Raw genomic sequence first — 24,172 nt, forward strand, 5'->3', positions numbered from 1 at the left:
TGTTGGCCTGTATGTGGCATTTCCTCTTGCCATGCCTGTTGTTTGTGTACAAGGAGGTACCACAGACAGGGGTTTGATTCAGCCCCGTTGTGCTTCTATATATGCAACCTGTGTGAAGACCTGTTAGTCTGGTGCCGGAGTGTTGGGAGCAGGCGCCCAGAAAAGTCCCCCAGGAAGTGGTCAACTCCATGCTGGCATGAAGCGCTTCTGGAAGCAGGCCAAGGAGAATCTAGAACCCACCCAGGAGGTCACGAAACAGTGGCATGACCAGAAGGCTACTCTGATCGAGTTTCAACCTGGCCAAGAAGTGTGAGTGAGGGAAGTGGTGAAGTCCAGGACCTGGGACATATGAGGTGAAAGTACAAGTGAGGTCTCCTGCCTGGTAGACCTCAAGACTTCCAGGAACCCTTAAAGGGTTCTGCACATAAATCACCTCAAATCCAACTTTGAGAGGTCTGAAGTGACCATGCGCTTGGCAACAGATGTTGGAGTGGAGGAGGACAGTGAACCTCTCCCAGACTTCCTTTCTTCCAAGGAGTAAGATGGGTCGATGGAGGGTGTCATTCCCTGATCCTAGAGCAACAGAGAGAATGCTGCCAGTTGCGAGGCAGTGTGTTTCTCTCTTTGCCCTTACCCAAGGATTCACAACATGGTGCACCCATAATATTGATGATGGGGACAGTATGCCTGTGAAGAATAAAATCTACAAGCTATCTGATAATGTGAGAGCCAGCATAAATAAGGGAGTTTCTACAATTATGGAATTATGGGTCATTGAGCTCTCAAAACAGTTCTTGTTCCCGCCCAGTTGTGTTGGACCCCAGGGCTGCCCCTCCAGATACCACCCTAGAACCTAGGCTCTGCATGGCTTTCCAATGGCACAGTGCAATCACCAAAACAGATGCAGATGCCATCCCCAAGCTAATGAGCTCAGAGAACATTTGGGAGCTGCTAAGTTCTTCAGCACATTTGACTTAACATCTGGGTACTGGCAGATTGCCTTTACCGACGGGGCAAACAGAATGGCCTGCGTTCTCTACCCCAGAAGGACATTAGCAGTTCTGGGTCATTCCCTTTGAGTTGAAGAATACCCCTGCCACTGTGGAAATGTGTCTTTTATTAAGCACACCGGTGCAGGGTTCACCCTTCTCTGTCCACGAGTCCATAGACCAACAAAATAGAGATTGGCACTGAAGCTGGAATTCAAATAACAAGTTAATTAATCACTCATGAGTGGGACTACGTCAATACAACTCTCTCCAGTGCTACCTGAGATAGTACATTGAATACACAGACCATTGTGCTTTTTTACAGACTTTGCAGAGTAAGCATGTAGTTATAAATAGAAGGTACAAGCACACACAGGAATACCTACCGACAAACATGGGCAGATGGGAGATCACTTAGTCAGCAAAGTGAGAGCGGGAACAGAACTGCTTACAGCAGCAAAGAGCGATTGACAGTTACATGTTTAGCCAGGTGCATTCTAGCATCTACAGGCCTTTTCTAAGCATGTCTTTGCCTCAGTACAGAAGGGGTTAAATAAAGCTGATGACACAAGCAGAACAGAAAGGCAAGCAACAGTGAAAACTGAAGAATTACATAGCTAATAAAATGGATGCCACAAACAAGAAGGTTTCAGCTTATGCTAAGAGCAATTATTTTCAATCTTCACACCACCTTCTAGAGGTTGGTCAACCAGGTCTTGGCTGGGTTGGAGAACTGCAGTGCTGCCCACCTAGATGACTTTGCGTTCTTCAGTTCCAGCGGGGAGGACCATTTGAAACACCTCAGGGAAGTGCTTCAGGCTCTGGAGAGGACAAGGGCTGACTATCAAGGCCAGTAAATGTAAGATTGGGCAGGGTTCAGTGTCCTACTTGGGAAACAAAGTAGGAGGAGGCAAGGTGTGTCCCCTCTAGGCCAAGAATGAAACAATTCTGGCCTGGGTAAACCCCGAGACCCAGACAGAGGTGAAAGCCTAGCTAGGCATTACTGGATATGACAGGAGATTCATCAAGAGGTATGGCACCAATGTTGTTCCCTTGTCTGCTGACTTCTAAGAAGCAGCCTAGACAGGTGGTCTGGAAGGAAGCACGCCAGAACGCTTTTCACGCTCTGAAGAAGGCCATATACTCAGTACCCATGCTCAAGGGCCCTGATTTTTCCAGAGAATTTGTTGTGCAGGGAGAATTCTCTGACCAAGGCATGTGGGCCGTGCTCTCACAGCTAAATGAACAGGACCTAGATGAATCTTTAGCCTTCATCAGTAGGAAGTTAATTCCCAGGGAACAGAGGTAGAATACAATAGAAAGGAATGCCTTTACAGTGGTCTACTTGAAAGTATCCAGTAGCTACAATTTAAAGTTTAATCAAGAAAACAACAGCGTCTGGGAAAAGCAAACCCTATTGGCTTTGGAGAAGGCTTAATTAATTCCGTCCATAAGCCACTATCAACTAAATTCATGGGATACCCAGAGCTGTGCATATAGGCAGCTGTATGAATAGTGGTAGTAAGCTGTGACTTGTTACTCCACCTTGATGCGGTTTTTGATCTATGGACTGGTGCTTTATGTACCCTTTTTGCGTTTCTGTAATTGTCCTTTGATTACACACAACTTATCAATGTATTATACACATTTGCAAATACTGTTTCATATTTGTTCATTTTTTTGTATTTCCTATGTTGAAAAATGTCATCAGTATGTGTTGTCCTTAATGTTTGACATGAATTTAATGTTGTTGCATTTACGGAAAAACCTAGAAAAATTGTGAAATAAATCACAAGAGCCTATGTATTTATTCCATTGGCTCTTTTCTTGATTAAACTTTAAATAGTAGCTACTGGATACTTTCAACTATATCATTATTAGTGGTCTATTCTAGTTATCTTATGACTCAAGCCTTCCTTAGGTTACACGTTTACAGTGGTCTAGGCACTGAAGAAGCTGAGATCATACCTGTCTGGTGTTCACTTCCGGTTTCAGACAGACCAAAAATCTCTCAGATGTCTAATGCAGATGAGGGATGAGAGCAGTAGCGGCCCATGGAGGGAGTTCCATGGGGCGGAAAGGCAGGGCAGGGGAGGGGCAGGGTAGGGTGGGGGTAGTAAACACCGGAATATGGATGATCGGAGGTAGGTAAACAATTAAATAAATACAACAAATTTCTTTGCGTGCCCTGCATCGCAAAATGCGATGCAGCGCACACTACGAAATTTGTTTTATTTATTTAATTGTTTACTTACCACGATCATCCATATTCCGGTGTTTACTACCCCCACCCTGTCTCTCCCCCGCCCCGCCTTTCTGCCCCATGGAACTCCCTCCACGGGCCGCTACTGGATGAGAGTCCCAAACTGTTGAGGTACTGTAACTCGTTACAGGGAATGGACTTACTGTGGAACACTGTCCTGGAAAAGACCACATCACTGCTGATGATCTATCCAGGGTTTTGTGCCTTAGTGAAGACCACTCCATCAGAGTAACCATGGGCATAGCGGCCGTAGTGCCTCTACTCGTATTTCCACTGAGTTTAGAAAAGCTCTGTGGAAATACGCTCCGCTCTGCTACGCTACCTCCCCCCTCCCAAAGTCTTAAAAAATGTACAAGAAGCCACTTACCTGTTATCTGCCACCTCCCCTGCCTGGCCGTTCTCTGTCCTTCTCCTTGGTCCTCACGCTTCTTCTGTAATTAAAAAAAACACTACGCTGTATGCCTGACACGCGCGCACGCGCACGCACCTCAGACGTACAACATAGTTGTTTTTTAATTACAGAAGGACGCGAGGAACAGGACATAGAGCGGCCAGGTGGCAGACAACAGGTAAGTGGCTTCTTTTAAATGTTTAAAGACTTTGGGAGGGGTGATTCTATACAGTGGGAACATATGTTTACCATGCTGCATTGCATACTGGATGCTGAGTGTTTTTGTGCAGTGGATACATCTACTGTATACAGACCCAGTGGCCGGATTATGTATCAATGGTAATATTTCATCCATGGTGAAGATCTATAGAGATCTATAGAGGTCGCTGATAATATTTGCTATAGCCCTAGAACCCCTAGCATGTTGGATCAGACAAAAACATGCAAAAGCGGCACTGGGATTCCGTCAAGTTCTGCTCTCCATCTCTCTCTATGCAGACAACCTGTTTCTGTATGTAAGCGACCCTGCTACAAACGTAGCTCCCCTTCTACATGAATATATACGATTTAAGAGATATTCGAGTCTGAATATAAACTGGGACAAATTGACTATATTCCCACTGACACAGTGCACTCTAAATCTCCCTCCCTGATTGGAGCATGAAACCAGTCAAATATTAAGAAATTTGGATCCACAGAGATCCTGACACTGTAATCAGACACAATTATGGTCATGCCCTCTCTAAATTGGAAGAGCAAGTGGAACAATAGATTTGTCTCCCTCTGTCACTGGCTGACAGAATAGCAATTATTAAAATGATAATACTGCTCTGTTGTCTATAACTATTTATTAATACCCCGATAATTTTTTTTACCAAAGTCTTCTTTAACTCTGAGATCTCATTTGATAACTATTGCTTGGGCAGGGAAACAACCTAGATATATCTGGGAAATGCTCACCAGCCCTTATGAGTGAAGTGGATTTTGCGCCCCAGATATATATTTATACTAGTTATGTGCACATTCACATTTAGCCCACTTCTGGTACTAACACAATAAATAGCACCATAAAAGTATTGCAGCAATTGTGTAAATAAGCAGGGAAACCTCTGCTGTACGCTCTGTCAGTACCATAATTACATCACCCAGCCATTTCAGTCACACAGGAACCTAAAGCACTTACCTTACTGCCAGAAGCAAAATTAGTTTCATTCGGGCATGCCTTCCCAGAAGGAAAGTTCATATCGACATCGCTAGAAACTATTTTATTCACACAACATAATACCCCTCTTCTAATGTTTATTTATCACTGACTCCGAGAAGCTCTGAAAACCTTGTGTCCACAATTTCCGGATGCACCCCCACACTAGGACCATTACAAAATATGCTCACTAGGAACACAAGCAAAAGGCTAATAACCAGCCTATATATCACTGCACAATTAGATGCAACCCTCAATCAGGCCAGATCAATAAAAAAATGAAATGCTGTACTTGATCCCCAGCTCGCTCAGGAGGTCTTGGCGTTTTGTTGTAATCGCACAGGCCGCTTAATGACCAACTGCAACTTAAGAATTATACATTTCAAATATTTACAGCCGTTACATTATACCCCACTACAATTACATAGATATGGGCTATGTGAGTCCGCTCAATGCAAGCAATGTGGTAGGCATGACGCAGACATAAACGTGGCCTGGTCATGCAATGCGGTACTTCACTATTGGACATGGGTTACTCAGGCCTTGTCAAGCATGGCAATGGAGCTGTTGGCTTGCTTTCCACACCTATGTCTTTTTGGATTTGTCAAATATATGCAACTGTGCAATCGTATGCTTGTAGCGATTGCTCTACTGTTGGCAAAAAGGAGAGTATCCTTACACTGGGGGGCAAAAAGGGTGCCTAAATTTGAAAATTGGCTGTTTGACATGGCGTATTGTAAGGGTCAACTAGAACTGCATGCAGAAGAAGAGCTACCAGTGGCATTGTATTTTAAGAATATATGGGAACCGTTCACAACATACCTACTAGCAAACTCATCAATGGACTAAGTGGAGTTAACTCAATCACTCTATACGATGATTCTCTTATATGCACAGGTCAAGTAAAACTGAATATAAATTGCTGTAGCAAATGTGTTGAATATACCATATATAAGCTATGTTGATTTGATGTTACTGTATGGTGCACTTTGTATTGTTAACTTATGAATACAATAATTTAAAATAAAAAAAAATACATAAAAAAATAGGGGTAATAACAGAGCTCCCCCATGAATCAGGAAATATTTGGGACTGTAGAACACTACTAAAGACCGAGGACATTATGTCGGCCCAGAAAATGGGGTTATCTTCATGCAGTGCCAGCAGAATGTTGTTAGGACCCACTTCTCCTTATTCTCAGCGAACTTTTAGCATAGGCTCCACCCTGTGGCTTCTTTATAATTTGGTTAAGCTCAGTCTGGAACAGGATTATTATGCATAGCTTCCTTGGAAAGCCTCTATCCTTTACACCAAATTTTTGGTCTACTAATTAACTGTTATGACGTGGCAAAAGTTGATAACAAAACTCGATACACACTGTTGCTGCGTCATAAAAGCTTTCCAGGCCAGGCTGACAGGGATCTCTAACAGCCTGTCAGTGCAGCACTCATTGTCTGCTTTGACTGAAAGCAGAAAACAAACCTGCAGGAGGGGAAAGGAAAACAGGGAAAGTGGTGTATTGTTATAGACATCACAGACCATTCGAGCTTCCCTCTTGTTGTCTATTTGATGTCACTCTTTACCCCTTGGTGAAAAACATCCACATAATGCATTACTCATGTATAATTCTATATGTTGCCTTTGAAACATAGACATTAAAGAAAACCTACCTCTAAACAAACTTTCTATGTATTTAACTCATTACAAGTGACATACAGCACTATACTAAAAAAATACAATCAGATTAAAATATAGCTCAGTTAAATACAGTTACAGAACATATGGTTTGTTGCAATGTAAACAAAACACAATTTGCATGAAGGATCGAACGTGAACATGACCCTTTTACATTGTAGCACCCTTTTTTTCAATTCCTTTCTCTTTGAGTTTTTTGTATCCCTAAATAGGCGATATGCTACATGTGTTTTCTGTTTTTCTAACCAATTGTTGACTTAATTATCACCTCACAATCCATCCGGGATTTGCCTGAGGCACTGTTCATAGCCAACAACTTTGGTGACCCTCGCTCTTCCAGCTCTTCTTATCTCTAATCACATACCATGTTACAAAATGTGGATAGTTAAATGGTAGGTTTTGATAGGATAGGGTCCTGCTAGACAAAAGTCTCCAACCTTCTTGCTCATGGCCCATCGCTGCCATAGACACCATATCCAATGGCTCCTGAAAGGATTCATTTTTTTGCCATTTTATTAAGTTTGGGAATTAAATACCTGTAATGGAGAGAGCAGCCAATGCACATCACAACACACATTTTAATAAATCGATTCACGGTTTCTTTTGATAGAAAGGGATGAACCTGAATCTGATGGTGTCATCTCCCCTGCATAGATATTTTTCGATTGAAACTTAAAACAGCTTTTGTGGGTATATGTCTGTCCTACATTGATAATCGCCCTCAAGTCTGACATAAATAATAACAGCTCTAATTTGAACAACATAGTCGCAAATTCTGCCAATCACCTCTTAAGTACATGCGCCAGGACTTAAACACTGCAACCTTTTTTTCTTACAAATGTATGTAACAGGTGGCCGGCTCTTGAGAAAACAGTATTCCTTTTAAACGAAAGTCAAGAAGTAGCAGGAATAGAAAGAACACTAACGAGAATGCTAAGCTAAGCAATCTGACATTATTATGGCCAAGGAAGGCAAAACACAAGATTGCATTACAATTGAATATTTGAATAACTTTGGTGTTTTTTCCTTTGCAGGATGCTGCCGGATCATACAATTCTAAACTGATTTCATCTGCAGTCATTTCACACATGATTGATGAGAATAAATCAGAAGAAAATGGGCCCGCATTCCCTCTGCGGTCTGTGATCACCGAGCCTAATGCTTACAACATAAAGCAATCTCTGTCTAATCACAGTTCAGTCAACATTAATAGCGCATTCAGATCTTTTCCTAGCAGATTAGGAATTGAAGCCGCTCTGGTTGGAAATGTCGCGAGAACCAACCTGTCTCGCAACGAAAGCAAACAATGCCAGCAAGTCACGACGGGCTTTACGTCAATAACGATTACTTCAAGAAGAATGTATCTACCTTCTAATCAGAGGGCGGAGGTCGTGGCCTGTGACCAGATACGCTTGCGGTGCAGCGGAAGTGGCACGCGCGAGAGCGTTTCCGGTGCTTTCAACAACCTGGAGGCTCGTGCGCGATGCAAACCAGGGCATTGCCAAAAATCATTGAAACATTCATTGTCCGCTGAGGTAAAAGTCTTTAGCTTCCATCCACCTGTGTTTGTTGGAAAGACTGCATGGGCATGCACTGATGGCAAGACAGAGAACATGGAGGTGCCACTTAAGAGTAATTTTAAAAAGAAGGAACAATGCTTATTTCGTTCGTTTGTTTACCATGCAGTTTCTCAGCGGTGTCCCAGTGTCATTCATTACTTGGACAAATCTCTGTCTATCCCACTCTTTCGACCAGCATCCAAAGACCAATCTATTCAGAGATCAGTGCTCTCGTTCAACGTGAACTGCTGTTCCAGCAGGTCGACAGCAGATGGAGTACTGGGCACACCCAGAAAAGAGCCCAAAGCAAACGTTCCACAGCCAGTGGCCCCAGAGGACAGAGGAAAGACAGATGTAATTGAAATGCATTCTGATAAAACCCAACCACCACTAAAAAGAAGTATGGAGAGACAGCATGCCAATGACGGCAGACCTCCCGCAGTAAGTGCGTCACGTCCACTGGCTGGTTTTACAAATGGAAAACATTCTTTCATTGTTCAAGAGAGAACAAGCCAAAGCAGGTTTAATAAACAACTGAAGGAGAATTCCAATGAAGCATTTAACCAGCTATCTGATTTGCCGGGTCAAAAAGGTAAGCAGACTGAGACTGTCTTGATTTAGCAATGTCATACTAGGACCCATTTCACGAGTCCTCATTTTTTAGATGTTTATCCCTAATGTTATCTGTTCCGTTTTAGCACGATGTTTAGTGTGTAGGTATTATTGTGAAAATGTTTTATTTCAATAACTAGTAACTTTCCTTTCTCCTTCCATTGTGGTACATGTGACTGGCTCTTATTATCACAAGATAGAGTGCAAGCCACGTCCTAACCACAAGACATTATGTTATCAATTTCTCAGAAACAGGCTGTCAATTCAGGCCTAACTCTGCCAAACAGATCAAATGATCTTATTCTTGAATCAAAGAAAAGACTTATTCCATTATTTTATAAAACTGTTTAAGAAAAACACATGTATAGGTGCAACACTGCCTTAGTGTGTGATTTAATAATGCCATGTTATTGTATAAGCTGTTCTGACAAATCGCAAAATTGCATTTGGTATTCTGCATGAATGATGTGTAGTCATTTCACGGTGATACCTACAGATATGCACTCTGTAGACAGTGACTTCCTCATTCTATTTTTTTTATCACCCTAAAACAAAACTGAGTAAGATTTTATTTAATTTGACATTGTGTACAGTCAAGTTGAGAGATTTACATTTTTGGCATTTAATATTATGCATCAAATCAGATACTTTCAATTATAAACATTTCAGTTCATTTATCATTATTTTTACAACAATTGAGGTGTGACCTGCACCCTGACTGCAGGCTCCTTTATCCCTTTTGTCATCTCTGTGCCCCACTCTGGATAACCTCATCTGTGTAAACGGAATTGGAGGCCTTCTTTCAAAATAAGGTGGTAATCACTATGGTTACGCTACTAACAAAGAACACCTTTTGGACCCTCAGGATTAAAGGAGGTATTTCCCAGTCATACTTCTCCCTACAATCTTCCAAAACACAGGAAGGAATCTTGCAAAATGATTTATGGTTTGTCTGCTAAATCATAGGAACATAGATAGGTCTCTGGTGGGGTGCTACCCCTGACATGGCGCTGACATGGTAGTTTTGGCCACCACAGAGTAACTTTTCATAATTACATGCAATGGTACTAAAGGAGGCCTGTTACCAGGGGCGGTGAGTGAGATTTTAAAGTGGTGGGGCGTAAAGTGATTTGCATACAGCACCGTAGCGAGAGAGTGCAGCAGCGAGCCCGAGCCACAAAAGGGGGGTTTGGGGGGTTCCCCCCCCCCAGAAAATTTTGAAAAAAAAGAAGAAAAATCGTGCATTTTCAAGCAAATTTAAGAAAGCAGGGAGGTTAATAAAGCAATTGTGAAAGTGCAGTTATTACATTAATAGATGGCATAACATAGGTAGCTGCTTATTCAGTATAACCACAGAGCTTCATACATTCCGTCCTATTATGCTCAGGTGCTGAATTCAGACTATAAGCCTTTCATGGAAATCTCAGCTCTAAGAGTAGAAGAAGTTGCACTGCAGTGTAATGGTTGCCAGGCTCGTTCCGCAGGAGCGTCAGGAACTTGAAGAAAAGTCCACAGTCTTCCCCTACGGCCTTCCAACTCTATCAGACTCTAGAGTAACGAATGGCACGCCAGGGGAAAACAGGGAAGCACAACAAGGAAAGGCGGGGCAAGAAAAACAGGTCTTGAGCATGGGAATCCCCCACCCGTGAATACCTCAGGTGTCCGCTAATTGAAAGAGAATAAAGCCGCCACTTCCTGTCCAGCCGACCTGTCCTTTGAACCCCGGGCTCCAACAGGAAGCACCCATTCACAGAATCAACATTTACCAAGTGAGCTGGAAAAGCCCCCTCGTGGCCCTGGGGGGCTAAACCGCACTCCCACCCCCAAATCCTTCATGGCCTGCACTAAGCGTGTCAACAGACAGCCCCTCGCAGAGGCCAAGGCAGGCGCAGCGCTATAACCCCGCAGGCGCAGCCTGGGCGTCATTTCACCCGGTGCCCACCGGAACAATGCCCCCTCGGTCAGGAACAGTGGCCGGTTAGCAATGAGGAACAACCGGAGAATCTGATGCCCTATGTTATTCCTCATTCCTACCCAAGGATTTCGAACAGTCAGAATCCCTGTGTGAACCAGTGGGCTGTCTGCTGTTCTCGTGTCGAGTCACTACCCCGAGTTAAGAGTCTTTCTCTTATAGACCCTGGAAGGATGAAAGGGTGCGTTGGCCCGGTAGGGGTATGTAACACTTACAACACAACTTTTACGTCGTAATGCTGTTACAACGCAGCTATTACAACGCAGGATCCATTACATCGGATGCCATTACAACGCATGGCATTACATAGCAGATGCTATTACAACGCATACCATTACATCGTAAGTATTGGTAAGTATATAATTTTTTTTATTTTATTTAATATTATATAATTGATTTAATTATTATTAATTATAAAAAAAAATTATGTTTTTAAATATTATAAATTAAATATATTAATTTAAGTAATTTTTTAAATAAGTATGAGAATAGGAGTATATGTTTTGGGGTACTGAGGTATATATTTTGGGGTGTTTGGGTATTTTTAGGTTTTAGGACAGGGTTTGGGTTTTGGGGTACAGGGGTGTTTTTAGGTTTTAGGGCAGGGTTTGGGTTTTGGGGTACAGGGGTGTTTTTAGGTTTTAGGGCAGGGTTTGGTTTTGGGGTACAGGGGTGTTTTTAGGTTTTAGGGCAGGGTTTGGGTTTTGGGGTACAGGGGTGTTTTTAGGTTTTAGGGCAGGGTTTGGGTTTTGGGGTACAGGGGTGTTTTTAGGTTTTAGGGCAGGGTTTGGGTTTTGGGGTACAGGGGTGTTTTTAGGTTTTAGGGCAGGGTTTGGGTATTGGGGTACAGGGGTGTTTTTAGGTTTTAGGGCAGGGTTTGGGTTTTTGGGGTACAGGGGTGTTTTTAGGTTTTAGGGCAGGGTTTGGGTTTTGGGGTATAGGGGTGTTTTTAGGTTTTAGGGCAGGGTTTGGGTTTTGGGGTACAGGGGTGTTTTTAGGTTTTAGGGTAGGGTTTGGGTTTTGGGGTACAGGGGTGTTTTTAGGTTTTAGGGCAGGGTTTGGGTTTTGGGGTACAGGGGTGTTTTTAGGTTTTAGGGCAGGGTTTGGGTTTTGGGGTACAGGGGTGTTTTTAGGTTTTAGGGCAGGGTTTGGGTTTTGGGGTACAGGGGTGTTTTTAGGTTTTAGGGCAGGGTTTGGGTATTGGGGTACAGGGGTGTTTTTAGGTTTTAGGGCAGGGTTTGGGTTTTGGGGTACAGGGTGTTTTTAGGTTTTAGGGCAGGGTTTGGGTTTTGGGGTACAGGGGTGTTTTAGGGTTCAGGGGTAGGTTTGTGTTTAGGGATAATTAAATTATATTTACCATTTTTAAATTAATTAAAATATATTTAATAAATTAAATTAATTATTTTACATTAATTACATTTTTAAATTAAATTAATTAAATTAAATAAATTATTAATATTAATTTAATTTAATTTCAATTTTAAAAATATGTACATTAAACTAATTTCAATATTTTAATTAAATTAAATTAATTACAATTTTTATTAAAATTACATTTATTAAATAGATATTATTTTATTAAATTAAATTAATGACTATTTTAAAATGTATTTTAATTAAATTATTTAAATTAAATTAATTAAATTTACTTAATAACATTTTTAAAAAAAGGTATACTTACGATGTAATGCCATGCGTTGTAATAGCATCTGCTATGTAATGCCATGCGTTGTAATGGCATCCGATGTAATGGATCCTGCGTTGTAAAATCTGCGTTGTAACGGAATGCGACGTAAAAGAACGCGTTGTACTGACACCAATCCCCCGGTAGGGGATGTTAGTATGAGGTGCTCACACCCCTAAGATGTCGCCCTCTCTTACTATTCAAATAATTGCTTTTGTCGACAAGTGGGCTCTGCGCTCAGGGGCCCCCGGGGGAGGGGAGGGGGAGGGGGCGGTGTATGCCTAGTTTGAACAGCCCTCTGTCCCTTTCACATGCACTTGTCTGAGAAGCCGTAAGTCATTTACCAACCCTGGGTGGGTCCTCAAGTCCCCTGAAGCACCCCCACGTTTAAGCGCTTCGGCATTACTGCTGCCCCATTTCACAGGCAATGGCCTCACGAGAAACTGACTTTGCCCCAGCCCCACAGCCTTTACACGCCAGATGCTGCTCTTCAGGGCGCTATGCTGGCCTGTCACTGACCGCTCCATGTCGACCTGCCTCCCAAGAATCTGGTTTCTATATGGGGCCGACGGCCTCTGTCCAGATGTGGGCAAGGGGCGAGGGTACAGGGGCTGGGCCCATGGAAAGACGGGTGCCTAGAGCTGCAGTGTGGCAGGCGAGGCACCATGGGATGTTTTCAGCTCTAGGGAGGTACGAAATAAACGATTAATAGCCGGGCTCGTGGAGAAATGGGACCCAGACCTGTGGTGGGTCCCTGGAGCTGAAACCACCCCGAGGCGCCTCAGGGGAGTTCGGAAATTGCCAATTAATAGCTGGCCGGGGGGCAGCCAAGGTGCTCATTACAGCCCCTGACGCCATAGGCCGGACACCTGTGCGGGAGCCAGCGCAGTGAGGGCTGAGCTGGGAGCTACAGGCCCACAGCCAAGGTGCATTGTGGGAAGGCCTCCCTTACAGAAGCCGGTGGGCCTGGTCCACGAACCCAACACTTACCCTCAAATATTCAGACATCAGCCTAAGCCTCGTTATTTCCACGGCGATCAAAGCATCGCAAGATATTTATGGAACAAGATAGCGCCAAGAGACGCCCTCTTGTCCGAGTGCTATAAAAAGTCCAAACCACACAACATCTCTGGGCCAGCATTGTAAAGAGAAGTGGGGCACCGGACCCCACGCGCTATGGCACACTGGGGCATTTTATGTTTTCACGAGTTAAAGTCCTTTTAGTTTATTTCACTTTTGAGACATTTATATCACCTTTCTTCATAGTTATTTTATTCTCATTATTCACGTTGATGATGAGTGACCGTTTTTTGTTTAACTTGGCTGCTTTTTAAGCAGACTTTTTACCGCCCCCAGATGATTTTCCATTCCAGACCCTCGTCCTTCCAACCCACGCACGTGCTTACATTCTCCTATTTTTTTTCCTTGTGCGTTTGGATTGGCTCTTTAACAATTGTACATTCCCAAGTGGTGCAGACGGTGGGGCAAACATACCAAGGCTTTGCACTGGTGCAAAGTCACCGGTAGCACAAGCACACGCAAACTGTTCATAAACTATTTACTTTGCAGTCACCGCCCAGGCGGCTTGAAGCGCGCCAGTCTCGGCGAGAGCGGCAGCACTGTATCTTGGTAGATTTGCAGATTTCTCATTTTCCTTCCTCACACAACTCAACGCAGCAACTCTGCTCGCTGCTCTCATGGCGTAAACTGTTCGTAACTCTTATTTTTGAAGGCTCCTGGATAACTCGGGTGCTTCCCGGATTCCCGGCGGCGCTCGCTCGAACTTTTATAACGCTGGTCACCAGTTTAAAATTTATTGCAGCAGCGCGTCAATGGTGCTTGTGGGGCTACGCCCCTAGGCCCCAATGGATGCACCACGGCTGCCCAGAATATGAAACACACGCAACCAGAGTGATCTGACAAAAAGTATCAAATAAGGCTGAGAAGCTAAGCTGTAACAGGCCTGCTGCAATAAAATTTAAACTGGTGACCAGCGTTATAAAAGTTCGAGCGAGCGCCGCCGGGAATCCGGGAAGCACCCGAGTTATCCAGGAGTGGGGAGTGCAGGGGGGTTGGTCTGGACTGCTGCACAGCTTGATTGACAGTCCACGACCACGTGACGCACTCTGCTGCAGCAGCAGACAACCAGCCAAGGTATCTATTGCGCAAGTGATGCTTAGGGCAGAAACTAGCGCACGCATGCGCATCAGTGTTCCCCCATAGGGGGGTGCTTGTTTAAGTGGGCCGCAGCCCCCGGCTTTACAAAGGCGACACAGGGCAAGCATTCACGAGCCCACCTAGCCAATCCTGGCGCTGCTTGCAGCGCCAGGATTGGCTGGTCACCGCAGGGCAATCCATTATTGGATGCCGCGCGTGGGTGGTGCACACACACTGCATAATGGCCAATCACTGTGTGTGACTTCATGTAGTCATGCAGTGATTGGCCATTTTGCGGTGCGCGGCGCCGCGTCCCTGCTCCGGAAACACACCCACTGAGGCCATGAATCGGAGACAAGTTCCGCTCATTTCCGAGGTGGGACACGGCCTGCAAGGGTTTGGTGAATAGTCAGAAAGTTACACGTTTCTGAGCGCTACCAGCTTTACGGTGAGTCTAACTCAGGGGGCCCGAATCACCGCACCCCACAATAATGGGGGGGTGAACATAGCATTTCTGTGCACCCAGAATCCATCTGCAAGTGTAACATTCCCTCATTCCTGGTCTGGGGTATAGGAAGGGGATTGGGCCTTCAAAAATAAGAGTTAAGAACTTAAACAAGCACCCCCCTATGGGGGAACACTGATGCGCATGCGCGGGCTAGTTTCTGCCCTAAGCATCACTTGCGCGATAGATACCTTGGCTGGCTGTCTGCTGCTGCAGCTGAGTGCGTCACGTGGTTGTGGACTGTCAATCAAGCTGCGCAGCAGTCCAGACCAGCCCCCCTGCACTCCCCACTCCTGGATAACTCGGGTGCTTCCCGGATTCCCGGCGGCGCTCGCTCGAACTTTTATAACGCTGGTCACCAGTTTAAATTTTATTGCAGCAGGCCTGTTACAGCTTAGCTTCTCAGCCTTATTTGATACTTTTTGTCAGATCACTCTGGTTGCGTGTGTTTCATATTCTGGGCAGCCGCGTTGCATACATTGGGGCGTAGGGGCGTAGCCCCACAAGCACCATGGACGCACTGCTGCAATAAAATTTAAACTGGTGACCAGCGTTATAAAAGTTCGAGCGAGCGCCGCCGGGAATCCGGGAAGCACCCGAGTTATCCAGGAGCCTTCAAAAATAAGAGTTACGAACAGTTTACGCCATGAGAGCAGCAAGCAGAGTTGCTGCGTTGAGTTGTGTGAGGAAGGAAAATGAGAAATCTGCAAATCTACCAAGATACAGTGCTGCCGCTCTCGCCGAGACTGGCGCGCTTCAAGCCGCCTGGGCGGTGACTGCAAAGTAAATAGTTTATGCACAGTTTGCGTGTGCTTGTGCTACCGGTGACTTTGCACCAGTGCAAAGCCTTGGTATGTTTGCCCCACCGTCTGCACCACTTGGGAATGTACTATTGTTAAAGAGCCAATCCAAACGCACAAGGAAAGAAAATAGGAGAATGTAAGCACGTGCGTGGGGTGGAAGGACGGGGGTCTGGAATGGAAAATCAACTGGGGGTGGAAAGTCTGCTTAAAAAGCAGCCAAGTTAAACAAAAAACAGTCATTCATCATCAAAGTGAATAATGAGAATAAAATAACTATGAAGAAAGGTGATATAAACGTCTCAAAAGTGAAATACACTAAAAGGACTTTAACTCGTGAAAACATAAAATGCCCCGCTGTGCCATAGCGCGTGGGGTCCGGTGCCCCACTTCTCTTTACAGCGCTGGCCCAAAGATGTTGTGTGGTGTGGACTTTTTATAGCGCTCGGACACGAGGGCATCTCTTGGCGCTATCTTGTTCCATAAATATCTGGCGATGCTTTGATCGCCGTGGAAATAACGAGGCTTAGGCTGACGTCTGAATATTTGAGGGTAAGTGTTGGGTTCGTGGACCAGGCCCACCGACTTCTGTAAGGGAGGCCTTCCCAAAATTCACCTTGGCTGTGGGCCTGTAGCTCCCAGCCCAGCCCTTAGTGCGCTGGCTCCCGCACAGGTGTCTGGCCTGGGGCGTCAGGGGCTGTAATGAGCACCTTGGCTGCCCCGGGGCCAGCTATTAATTGGCTATTTCCGAACTCCCCCGAGGCGCCTTGGGGGTGGTTTCAGCTCCAGGGACCCACTGCAGGTCTGGGCCCCATTTCTCCACGAGCCCGGCTATTGAAGCGCTTAAACATGGGGTGCTTCCAGGGGACACGAGGACCCACCCAGGGTTGGTAAATGACTTACAGCCTCTCAGACAAGTGCATGTGAAAGGGACAGTGGGATGTTCAAACTAGGCATACTCCACCCCCTCCCCCCGGGGCCCCTAAGCGCAGAGACCACTTGTCGACAAAAGCAATCATTTGAATAGTAAGAGAGGGCGACATCTTAGGGGTGTGAGCACCTCATACTAACATCCCCTGCTGGGCCAACACACCCTTTCATCCTTCCAGGGTCTATAAGAGAAAGACTCTTAACTCGGGGTAGTGACTCGACACGAGAACAGCAGACAGCCCACTGGTTCACCCAGGGATTCTGTCTGTTTGAGATCCTTGGGTAGGAATGAGGAATAACACAGGGCATCAGATTCTCCGGTTGTTCCTCATTGCTAACCGTCCACTGTTACCAACCGAGGGGCATCGTTCCGGTGGGCACTGGGTGAAATGACGCCCAGGCTGCACCTGTGGGGTTATAGCGCTGCGCCTGCCTCGGCCTCATTGCTAACCGGCCACTGTTCCTGACCGAGGGGGCATTGTTCCGGTGGGCACCGGGTGAAATGACGCCCAGGCTGCGCCTGCGGGGTTATAGCGCTGCGCCTGCCTTGGCCTCTGCGAGGGGCTGTCTGTTGACACGCTTAGTGCAGGCCATGAAGGATTTGGGGGTGGGAGTGAGGTTTAGCCCCCCAGTGGAACGAGGGGGCTTTTCCAGCTCACTTGGTAAATGTTGATTCTGTGAATGGGTGCTTCCTGTTGGAGTCCGGGGTTCAAAGGACAGGTCAGCTGGACAGGAAGTGGCGGCTTTATTCTCTTTTAATTAGCAGACACCTGGGGTATTCACGGGTGGGGGATTCCCACGCTCAAGACCTGTTTTTCTTCCCCCGCCTTTCCTTGTTGTGTTTCCCTGTTTTCCCCTGGCGTGCCATTCGCTACTCTAGAGTCTGATAGAGTCGGAAGGCTGTAGGGGAAGACTGTGGACTTTTCTTCAAGTTCCTGACGCTCCTGCGGAACGAGCCTGGCAACCATTACACTGCTGTGCAACTTCTTCTACTCTTAGAGCTGAGATTTCCATGAAAGTCTTATAGTCTGAATTCAGCACCTGAGCATAATAGGACGGAATGTATGAAGCTCTGTGGTTATACTGAATAAGCAGCTACCTATGTTATGCCATCTATTAATGTAATAACTGCACTTTCACAATTGCTTTATTAACCTTCCTGCTTTCTCAAATTTGCTTGAAAATGCACGATTTTTCTTCTTTTTTTTCAAAATTTTCTTGGGTCGCTCGCTACGGTGCTGTATGCAAATCACTTTGCGCCCCACCACTTTAAAATCTCACCCACCACCCCTGATTCTGGGCTCACAGGCACAACTCTGATGTGTTAGGAGCCGTTTCTCACTGAATGGACTCATGATATATGTCTCTGCCTCCTTTTCGAAATTTAGAGGAAGTTACTCCCATAAGGTCCCCAGGACATGGCTCTTTTGCCAATCTTGTTCATTTTTTACAAGCAACCCTAAGGGAAATTGCTCTGGGATTTTGGCTTCAAACTCCTCTCCAACTACTGATAAGTTTTAACAAGACAAGTTCAGTCATTCGACAGTTGAGTTTCTGCTGGAAACATATATGGGTGCCTGCCAATTTCTTAAAGATGTACAACAATAAGACTGAAGTCCTGATCTTTGGAAGGACTGTCCTTGCTGGTCCAGCAATCTTTTGACTGATTGTCTAGGCTCTTTGCCCATGCCAGTTTCTAAAGCCACGAGTTTGGAAGTCTTATTTGAGATTGACTTTAATGTATATGCCCAGATCCAGAAGGTCTGAATCTTTTGCTACTTACAGCTGTGTCTACTGAGAAATATGGCAATATTTACTCCCTCCGAATTTTACCCTCTGCCTATAGGGGCCTGCAGTATGTCACAGACGGACTATATCATTTGTGTGTATCTATGCTACCTGAGGCCATCATCACTACACTTCAAATAATCCAAAACATATCATACAAGTAGGTAGATGGGGAGGTATGAGCACATCTATGGAGTGAAAATGTGATCCCTTTCAAGGACTGCTGCATGGTCCACCATAACTATCATAATGCTAGTATGGTGTGATCATATCAACCTAATTGGGTCTATTTAATAATCTCAGTCAAGGGTGCTTGCTGCAGCTTGTGAGCTTTCAACGTCCTGAGGCCCAAACTCGAGAACAATCTTCAGCAATTCATCTACACAGCTGAAGACCACTTACAGTTCTGAAGGGATTGCTGAGATGACTTGAAGACCATACCGCCTTTCTCCACCACTCTGCAAACGCACCTCCAGGCATGCTTCTGGTTGGGAAATTAATTCCACTTTACTCCTAAGGGCCTCAGGACTAAAGTGGACCACTTCCCCCAACCAGTAGTGCATCAGGAGGGGTGTTTGCAGAGTGGTGGAGAAATGGGGCATGGCCTAGGACAACCTCTCAGCAATCCAGCTGTGTGGGTGTTTACTGGAGGTGGCAGGAGGAATAGTTGGCCACCAAGGACCCACAAGAGCCAAGGGGACTACATCCCCCCAACCAGTAGTACACCAGGAGGTGCATTTGCAGAGTGGTGGAGAAAGGAGGGTGCCACCGAACATCTCTCAGCAAACCAACTGTGTGGGACTTACTGGAGTTAACTGGAGGGGTAGTTGTCCTTCAAGAATCCTCCGGAGCCAAGGGGACTTCATCCCTCTACTAGTAGTGAACCAGGAGCTGCGTTTGCACAGTGGTGGAGAAAGGGGGCATTGCATCAGACAACCTCTCAGCAATCCTGCTGTGTGGGACTTACTTGAGGTAACAAGAGGGGTAGTTGGCCCCCAAGAAGTCTTTGGAGGCCATGCCCCATTTTTCCACCACTCTGTAAACGAGTCTCATCTTGTTGTACACTACTGGTAGGGGGATAAAGTCCACTTTACTCCTCACCGACTTTAGGCGCCAAGAAGCCCTCCTGCTACCTTCTGTAAGTCCTACACAGTGGAATTCCTGAGAGGTGGTCGGAGGCCCAGCATCCTTTCTCCACCACTCTGCAAACACAATCACTAGTTAAAAAACCATAGAAATTCACTGAAAAAAACAAAGGCTACAGGGACGTTATAGTTAGGCTGAAATTTCGCTCGTACAAAACCAGAGATATTAAAGCTGTTATAGTTAGCTGAGCTAACCATAACTTGAACCCCCACAAAACACTGCTTATGACCTCACATTTTACATCACTTCCATGACTGATGTGTAAATATATCTTTCAACTTTAGCATATCACTGTCGTGGCATGTGGCAGTGATACTCTGGGGAAACAAAATGGCAGCTGGTGTGTTTGATTTTATGATGAAGTTGATATAAGCTTCAGCGGACTTGTATGGAGTGCCATGACCTTGAATGGGCACTCTGGAAAAGTAGTCAGCAGAGTTCTGATCCTTTCCTGGATGATGCACAATGTTATAATTGTACTCTTATAGCCATAGTCACAATCTTCAATCAGGAGGAATTTTGGCCTTTGGAATGCCAAATATTGTTAGTAAAGCTTTTTGATCAGATACCAGTGTAAAAATCTTTCCATACAGGAATACATGGAAGTCATCACATGCCTATACCACGACTAAACTTTCGTTTTCAGGTTGTGAGTAAGCACGTTCTGGTTGGGACAAACTCCTACTTGCATACGCCGCAATATGCCTTTGAGCATTTGGGTGCCCGCTGGGCTGTGCAAGGATCGCACCTAACCCAACTGGGCTAGCATCAACAACAACCTCTATATGAAGTTTCAGAATGAAATAAGCCGCTTTGGTAGCATTGTTATTGGCTTGTTTTATTTTCTTAAATCTGTTCTCGCATTCATGTGACCACTGAAATGAAACATTATTTTTCTTTAACTCTCCTAATGAAGCACTTACAGTTGCAAAGTCTTGTATATACCTAGAACAGTAGCTGGCCATGCCAAGAAATGAACGCATTATTGAAACATCTTGTAGGGGATCAGCATTTGACTCTGCTTGTAATTTAACAGGATCAGATATCAGACCCCCATCAGAAAACATATGGAAAAGGATTTTAATTTTGTCTTATGGAACTCACATTTACCTGCATTCAAAGTCAAACCTGCATCAGCCAGTGAACGCATGCTTTTGTGAGAGCCTTATCATGTTCTTTTTGGGTAGCGCTGAAAACCAATATGTCATCACTATAATTGAAAGCATTCATGACAGACTGTAGGATGCATCGAATAAAGTCTTGAAAAAGGTCTGCAGCTGATGACACACAAAGCTTAGCCTTTTGTATCAAATCAGATCAACATGCGTAGAAAAGGTTGTAATGTACCTGCAGTTTGCTTTGATTTCAAACTGATGATAATCTTTATTCACATCTGGGCGAAAGAAAATATTTGCACCATTTAATTGTATTGTCATATCAGCAATGTCTGGACTTGGATGTCGTCCTCGTTCAATTGCCTTGTTTGCCTGACGCATGTCAATGCATATGCATATCACTACTTCACTTTTCTTTTTGGTCACTACCACGAGGGGAGAAGCCCATTGCATTGGACCAGTAGAATGCTAAATGATAATTATAATGTATTTATTTATTTTGGATTTGTAATGCGCATGGCTGCCACAGTGACGGGGTGTCCCAGAGCAACCAGAAACCAGAGAAAGAGCGGAAAAACCTACATGCACCTAAACAGAAGAAATAGGAAACAGCCAGGTCTTTACAGCCCTGCGAAACATCAGAAGATTAGGAATACCTCGAAACTGCACTGGGAGAGAATTCCAGAGCTTGGCTGCGAGGAGGCCGAATGAACGGCCACCGGCCCTCGCTCTCCAGACCCGAGGGACACAGACAAGCCCTTGATCAACAGAACGCAAAGTGCGCGTGGGCACATAAGGCTTCAATAAGCCAGATAATCCAGTGGGGGCTTGGTGCATCAATATTTTATAAGAGATGCACAGCACTTTGAACTGAATACGTGCTACTATGGGCAGCCAGTGCAACTTAGGAAGCACATGAGCCACTGAATGGAATTTGGGCAAGGCTACTAACATCGGCGCCACCACGTTCTAGACCCACTGCAGGTGCTAGCTTTATTGGCACCTAGGTATAGAGAGTTGCCATAATCCAGTTTAGCCAGTATAGAAGACTTTCTTTCCCCTCAGGGCGCGCCCTGGGGGGAAAGAAACCCAGTAAGGGTCTCAGTCCTCTCAAGAGTCCGAAACAAACAGCGGCAACCGCTCTTGTCTGTTTCTTGAAAGCCAATCCACTATCCAGCCAAACGCCTAAGTTCTTGACAGCCTCCTTGGGTAAAGGAGCGGGTTTGAGGTGGACAGGCCACCACTGTTCAGACCAGAGGTCTTGGTCCTACCCGAACAGAAGAATCTCGGATTTACTCGTGTTTAATTGGAGACAATTAGCTCTCATCCAGTCCGAGACAGCCATGTCAAATCCTCCTTAAACTTCTCAAGATTGTCACGGCAGTTTTTAGAAAAAGCGATCACCAGCTAGGTGTCGTCAGCGTATGACACCAGCGACAACCCCCTGCCTCTAGCCACCTCAACCAAGGGTCTCACATAGAGATTGAATAAGACCGGGCTCAAAATAGAGCCTTGAGGTACCCCATGGCACAAAGCATGATCCTGAGAGTGAAAAGGTGGCACTGAAACCTAATAAGACCGCCCTGCCAAGAAGGACCGGATCCAGTCAAGAGCACTACCCCTAATTCCAACTGCCCATAGGCGTTCAAGGAGAATTGCGTGAGACACCGTGTCGAAATCGGCGCTTAGGTCCAATAGGACCAAGGCCGCAGAGTCTCCCACATCTAGCCTGCTCCGGAAAGATTGCGTGACAGCCAAGAGTGCTGACTCAGTACTGTGGCAAGCGCGGAAGCCAGGTTGCGACGGATCATAGATGTTACAGTCATCAATGTATTTGGACAGAATAGAATTCACATGCGCCTCCACGAGTTTAGCCAAAAACGGAAGCTGGGATATTGGGCGATAATTGCCGGGATCTTCCGCGTTCAATTATGGCTTTTTTAACAATGGAATAACTTTAGCATGTTTCCATGCCCTCAGAACGGTGGATAACTTCAAAGACAGGTTGACTAGTTCTAAGCCCACAGGAGTGATAGGTAACTGAAGCTGGCGAAAATGAGCGGATGGTAACAGGTCAGCTGGGGACCCAGACTTAATATTCGCACTTAAGGCCTCAAATATCATGCTTAAGTAACAACTCAACTTCTTTTTCAAAGCATCTTGAACATGAAAATCAATTTTTCTATGTCTTTGACCAACGGGACAGATATCCTCATTGATATACAACTTTACTTTCATAGTCTTAAGCTTTCCCAAACCATTAAACAACGAAGGGAACTGACTTGCTATTTCATGGTGAGCACTCATGTTGTAGTTCACAAAAATCAGTCCCATATCAGCAGCTGTGCTAAAGCTGAGTAGACAGGCACTAGACGCTGTCCCTTGAAGCACATGGATGGGTGTTTGCACCTTTGTTTTCTTGTGTTTCATTATTGCTACAAATTACCCTTGACTTTTTAGGGGTGTTGATCCAGTCTATGTATACAATTTTGCTTTTCAATGGCATACGTTGTGTTAAGGTGTGCAATTTATTATATTTAATCTCAGGCATAATGTTCATTGATGTACCACTGTCGATGATGAAAGGCATTGAACAACCGTGTACTTTGAGTGTAATTTTCGGACAATGTTTGAATGACTTTGCTGCTTTTGCATCTCGACTTTTCTTTGACTGACATTTTTCTTCACATGCGGCCAGTCCAACTTGTGCATGGTTTTCTGAAGTAAACATCGACATGGCACACCCATCTTCTTCACTTTTACTTAATACTGATACAGAGGAACTGTTTGACAATGATTTAGATGACAATCGACTTTGTTCAGGTTTGATTTATCACACCTGACATCCCTGCTGGGCCTTGTAAATGCGGGTCGAACGTTGCTTCTCGAATTTTCCAGTAGCCATTTTGTCTTCGCATTGGGACACACTTGTTTTTCCCTTTCCTTTGCAAACCATCACAAAATGGTTCTCCTTCCCACATCCCTTACATATCTGTCCAATGGTGGGACATTTGTCTTCATGTGGAAGTGAAAATACACATCTAAAATATAACTTCTTTTTACATGAAGACATCACTTAGTGTCCTTCAGTCTTTTGCTTTGGCGTACTTTTCACCCTCATGACTGATACAGCTAGTCGATCGCCACACTCTTCAGCTCTAACAGCCATTAACACTTTTCCAGACACAGAGTTTCTCTCAGCATTCACTGTCTAAATGAATCCGACAAGCCTTCATCAGTGACCTTGAGATGCATGCCTTCTTCATCAATAAATTACCTTAGAGAGATCGATGAGTGTGTCAAGCCTTTCTACAAATTAATTGATGGTTTAACCAACTTTCTGTTGTTATTGACTGAAAATATAG

The 24,172-nt window shown here is 44.9% G+C and overlaps 1 protein-coding gene across 1 annotated transcript in view; it reads left to right on the forward strand.

Moving 5' to 3' along the window:
• The window catches only part of C5H10orf90 (chromosome 5 C10orf90 homolog), a 922,340-nt gene that overhangs the window by 528,153 nt on the left and 370,015 nt on the right, over nucleotides 1-24,172 (forward strand). The window contains exon 3 of the mRNA XM_086920249.1: nucleotides 7,574-8,690. Within this exon, the coding sequence (XP_086776375.1) occupies nucleotides 7,574-8,690 (1,117 nt within the window). The remainder of the gene's footprint in view (nucleotides 1-7,573; nucleotides 8,691-24,172) is intronic.

The sequence above is a fragment of the Lissotriton vulgaris genome, chromosome 5 (assembly GCF_964263255.1).
Source record: "Lissotriton vulgaris chromosome 5, aLisVul1.2, whole genome shotgun sequence".
NCBI classification, from domain to species: Eukaryota; Metazoa; Chordata; class Amphibia; order Caudata; family Salamandridae; genus Lissotriton; species Lissotriton vulgaris.